General features: G+C 41.3%; 1 protein-coding gene across 1 annotated transcript; it reads right to left on the bottom strand.

Annotated features, from left to right (window-relative positions):
- Positions 1 to 252: 252 nt before the first annotated feature.
- LOC123828923 (interferon-induced protein with tetratricopeptide repeats 1-like) lies at positions 253 to 3921 on the bottom strand. The gene is made up of 2 exons (XM_045854398.1): positions 3809 to 3921; positions 253 to 2275 (listed from the first exon to the last, which is right to left on the bottom strand). The coding sequence occupies exons 1-2, from the start codon at positions 3907 to 3909 to the stop codon at positions 868 to 870; spliced, it is 1509 nt and encodes a 502-aa protein (XP_045710354.1). The 5' UTR covers positions 3910 to 3921; the 3' UTR covers positions 253 to 867.
- Between the last annotated feature and the right edge of the window lie 1102 nt (positions 3922 to 5023).

Genomic DNA, 5023 nt, shown 5'->3' with positions numbered 1-5023 from the left:
TCACTTACAAAAGATTTCATAGAAATGCTTTACTTCTGGAATGGGTAGAGGGAACTACAGAAGATGAGCTCTGCTACCTCCCTATCTGCCTAAAAAGCAGGGCACAATCTCCTACAGGTGTTCCTCCTCCCTCTTCTATCCAGACAGAGGGTCATCTCCTGAAACACCTCCAGATCTCCATCAAAGGAATCTGCACAACAAACCTTGGCAATTAGCAGCTATCTTCAGGTAGTTTTCCCCATATATATACCTCCCTACATTTCTCCACCTACATACCCAAACTTCTTTTCCCTTATCTTATCACTTCTGTAAATGTTTATTGTTCTTTTGTTAAGATGCTATATATGCCCAAGTTTTAAATACCTAGTTAGTCATCACTAGGTAGTGCCTTGTGTGTGGGGGGGCTGCAAAGGTTAATAAACTTTTGTTTGTTTTTCTCTGGTTAATCACTCTTTTCCCAGTCTAATTTGTGGGACCTCACTCAAGACACCTAAGATGGGTAGAGGAAAAATAAATTCCTTATATCACCATAATATGTTTGGGATCTAGGACTGAAAACTATTTGTTGACAAAATGAATGATTTTACTTTAGGCAGGTACAGTGTTTCACTTGCAGCAGATCGACTTAACAAACTGTTATTTCTACTACATAACATTGCCATGAAATGGTTTATGTCTCTCTTCCTCTCTGACACAGAGACATATATAATCTGTTTCACTGTTTTCTGAACACAAGTAATATTTGATCAGGTGTGAGTATTGTTAAAAATTACATGATTCTGAAAGCAGCATAGAAAAGATGGTAAGTACAGGTTAACCTAAAATGAGATGAAATGTAAAAGTGGTCCATATTTGACCACCTAAGGGTCACATCCCACACAGTTCTTTCTCAGTAGCCAGACTCTGGGCCCGCAGGGTACACTCCATGGCTTTTTTCGTTTCTCCTTGAAATTTGTAGATCAACCCAAGGATTCTCAACTTTAGTGTGTTTTCTCCATTTCTTTGACAGCTCTTTAAAACCAATTTCTTCAAAGCAGTGAAACTTTTCTTGCTTGTAAATGATGAGGTTTCTATTTCTATTACATTTAAATAATGGCTAATTGCATTGAGTTCAGATTTCATGTGAAATTCTTGAAATCGGCCATAGGAGAAATGAATCTGTTGCTGTAGATAATCATCATTGACCCCCATGCTCAACAGTTTCTCAAAAGTGTCCTCAGCCACTCTGTGGTGGCCCAGTTCTGCATACATCTCAGCTAGCTCAATATACAGCTGATGAAATGTGGGCTGTAGCTTCAAAGCCTTTTCAAATTCCCATATAGCCATCCGAACCAATCTGTGAACATTTTCTTTATCTCTTCCTCTGGGCCTCCAGTTGTTAGCTTTCTTTATTTGAATCATTTGTGTTTTGTAGCAAAGCCCTACCTGGTGATGCAGGAAGGCAGAGGAGGGTGTTGCCTGCAAAGTCATTTTTAAGAACCGAAGAGCTTTCTCTAAGGAGTCTTTTCTTCTGTAAAACTTGGCCACGAATCGAAAGACACAGGTGTGGGAAGATGTGCTGAACAGCACTTCTTTGATGTACTTCTCTCCATCAGCTTTTCGTCCTGTATTTGGAAGCATCATAGCAAGGAAAGCTTTAATATAAGCATCCTCTGGATTTAGCCTGAGGGCCTGTTTTAGGGTGTGTAGGGTCTGAGATGGTTTCTTGGAGCCATCCAGACGATAGGCAGCAATTGCATACCCAGCATTGAATTCTGGGTGTTCAGGGTCCACTTCCAGAGCTTTCTCAAAGCAGGCTTTAGCCCGTTCATAGTTCTTTCCTCCACACTTCAGCAAGGCCCATCCTTCCTCACAGTCCATGTGTGGACTCTCCACTGTGTAGCAGGAGGGGCTGGCAAACTCCTTGCAAATGCTTTCCACCTTGTCCAAATACATCTGGGCTTCTTCCAGTCTGCCCATGTAGTAGTACAGCCAGGCATAGTTGCCCCAGGTAACCAGTCTTCTTACGTGTGCTTGATCATCCTGTTCTTTCTGTATCAAGTCTTCAGCTTGTTTCAAGCTCTGCAGGGCTTCCTTATTCTGGCCTTTCAGGTGTTTCATATAGGACAGTAGGTTGTGCATCACCACACTACATTCTGTGTCTAGGAACTCAATTTCATCGAAGACCCTGTTTTCTAAATCAGTCATTTCAGCATCTTTAATTTGCAACTTCCATGTAAAATGGCATCTCAGCTGCTCCAGCCTATCTTTGAGCTGATCTTCCTCAGTATTCTTACTGTGAAAATACAAGCAGATTTTCTGTGTTAAGTGAGGCACTGCCAATGGAAATAAGCCAGATTGATTACTTTACATTTATAGCTTAGCCTAGAAAGGGACACAGCTACATTGATGTTTTTTCTTTCTTTCTCTTTTAGAGTTGCTCTATAGTTAACCCTTGAGCAACATGAGTTTGTATTGACTATGCCCATTTATATCTACTTGGATTAGTTTCTATATAATCAGTCCTTCCTATCAGGGGTTTCACCTACAAGGTACCAACCAGTTGTGGTTTGAAAATACTACTGTGTTTGATCTGTGGTTGGTTGAATCTATGAATACAAAGGGCTGACTGCTGACTTTAAGGTTATAGTGAGTTTTCAACTGTGTGGGGATGGGGGTGGGAGCTGGGCTTGGCATCCCTACCTTCTGCCTTATTCAAGGGTCAACTGTATTTCTAAGACCTGTATGGAGTTTGAATGCAATTTGCTTGGTCCCACCCGCTGGCTCCAGCACTTTTTCTCCAAGTAACCTCTTTGTGCTTCAATGTCTTATTTATAAAATAGGGATAGTAATAGTTCTTATGACACTGGGTTTAGTGAGGAGTAATAAGCCACATGTGCAAAGTACTTAGAGCACATTATGTGCTAAATAAGAGTTTCCTGGCCCTGACCAGGTAGTTCAATTGGTTAGAACATTGGCTGGATACACCAATGTTGCTGGTTCAATCTCTGGTCAGGGCACATACAAGAAGCCACCAATGAATGCATAAATAAGTGGAACAACAAACTGATCTCTCTCTCTCTTAAAATCAAGAAATAATTTTTTAAAAAGGTTTTTCTTTTTTCCTGTTAATATAATTTCGACAGAGCTCAGGTACAAATGTGGAACTTCAGAACCTTAGTCTGCAGATTATGAAAGAAAATAAGACCATGTAAAAGAGATAATGTTGATCAATTATTTTTTCCATATATTATTTGGACTTAATTATAGAGTCATAGAAAGCAAAGGGAGCACAGTTTCAGTGCTCCCTTCACCAAGTTTCTCCCCATGATCACATGCTACACAATTATAGTATGATATCAAATTTGGAAATTGAAATTGGTAGAATGTGTGTATAGTTCTATATCATTTTATCACATGAATAAATACCGGGAACCAGCACATCTATGAAGATACAGAGCTCTCTGATCACCACAAACATCTCCCTTATATTATCCCTTTACAGTCACTCTGTCTCCTCCATCTCTCCAAAGAATTCTGTAACTCTCATAAACACTACAATTTGTTTGCCATTTCCCTCACTTTTTAGACTTTAACATGAGGTAAGCTTCCTCAGGGTGATGCTAACAAAAATGAAAACACCTGAATTAATATAACAGTTTCTGTGTGTGTTGAATGTGCACAAACACACCTCAGTGCACACGCAGAGGCCCAAACAGAAGAATGAGGAAAGTTGACATCATTGAAATGAAGTCTGTTCAGATAGTAATGATTAACATTTGCTTTTCAGAACCTTAGGCAGAAAGGCAGAGAAGCAGGAAACACCTACCTCATTGCTGCTATGAACCAGGGTGCAGGTGCACTATGGTTGCTTTGGTGGATGGGCTGCTCTGAGATCTGCAAGCTTGTGCTGGAGATTTTCCAATGCATTTATGCCTCAGGGCAGGGATATATAAGGAAGGGAAACAGCAACTAATCAGGTAACCTGTGGGTGTGTCATTGCAAGGACAACTCAGAAACCAAGGTGGAAAACCGCAACTGGAAAGTGAAACTGACCACAGTCAGAATTCATGCCCTTTGCCAGGACAAAATGAAACTGAAAGAGTGATTGCTGCCTTTAGTTTCGAAAATTATTGTGGAGAAGATGGTGAAGAACAGTTTTCATGATATGTGAATTCCATCTCACAGTCTATACCCAGCCTATGGAAGCCTGGGAGCTAGGAGATGCCAGTCATGCCCAGTCTGCTGACCCTGGAGCCAGGGACCCTGTGACAATCGGCTGTGTGAACTTGCCAAGGTCATGCTCAGATCTGTGCCTGTGTGCTCATCTGGAAACAGAATTTGCTCATTTTATGGTATACAATTCTGCCAGTCTCTAAACTGGAGCCTTAAGCCAACTTCGCTCCTATTTTCTCAGAGCGAAGCTATGTCTTCCTAATCATTCTGTGCCTTTGCACACCCTTCTGGAGAATCAATGACAATAAGAGGCCCACAATCTCCTTCTCAGTATACTGAGGGACAGAGAAATGCATGTGCTACCATCTTGAGACTTTAAACAAAACATGTTAGTCCCCAATGATAATATTTTCTTATTTTTAATGGTCTCTATTGTAGTTATGTAATGTGTCCTTGTTCAGCAGATGTGGTTGGCGCAGTGTGTTAGAGCTCTGTCCAGTCCTCTGGGTGCCCATGGCACCTGGGCTTGGTCTCCATCAACCTGGGCAGTGTTATCTTCTGTACCCGTGGTGTTTGTAGTGAGAGGTGGAGAAAAATAGGTGCTAAGACTGCGATTCTGGGTACAGGTGCGTCTCCTATTACTGCTGCCTGCCCAGGTCCTCTTTCTCCCTATTTTTGATTGGAAATTGCTTCACTCTCCTGATACTATAGAAAAGTGAAGATTCCCCAGCAGGTTTGCAACACAAGCTAATACTAAACCACAGCTGATCTTGTCACAGGGAAGTGCTTATTGAGAGGGGACAATCAGATTTGCCTTTCTGGAAAGCAGACACTGGCTAGTGTTGGACCTGTAGCATACACATGTGTG

This window comes from Phyllostomus hastatus, unplaced genomic scaffold (assembly GCF_019186645.2).
Source record: "Phyllostomus hastatus isolate PE091 unplaced genomic scaffold, TTU_PhHast_1.1 phas_scaffold_1066, whole genome shotgun sequence".
Taxonomy (NCBI): Eukaryota; Metazoa; Chordata; class Mammalia; order Chiroptera; family Phyllostomidae; genus Phyllostomus; species Phyllostomus hastatus.
The sequence above is the reverse complement of the archived record's forward strand: the minus strand, read 5'-3'. Positions and strand labels throughout refer to the sequence as shown.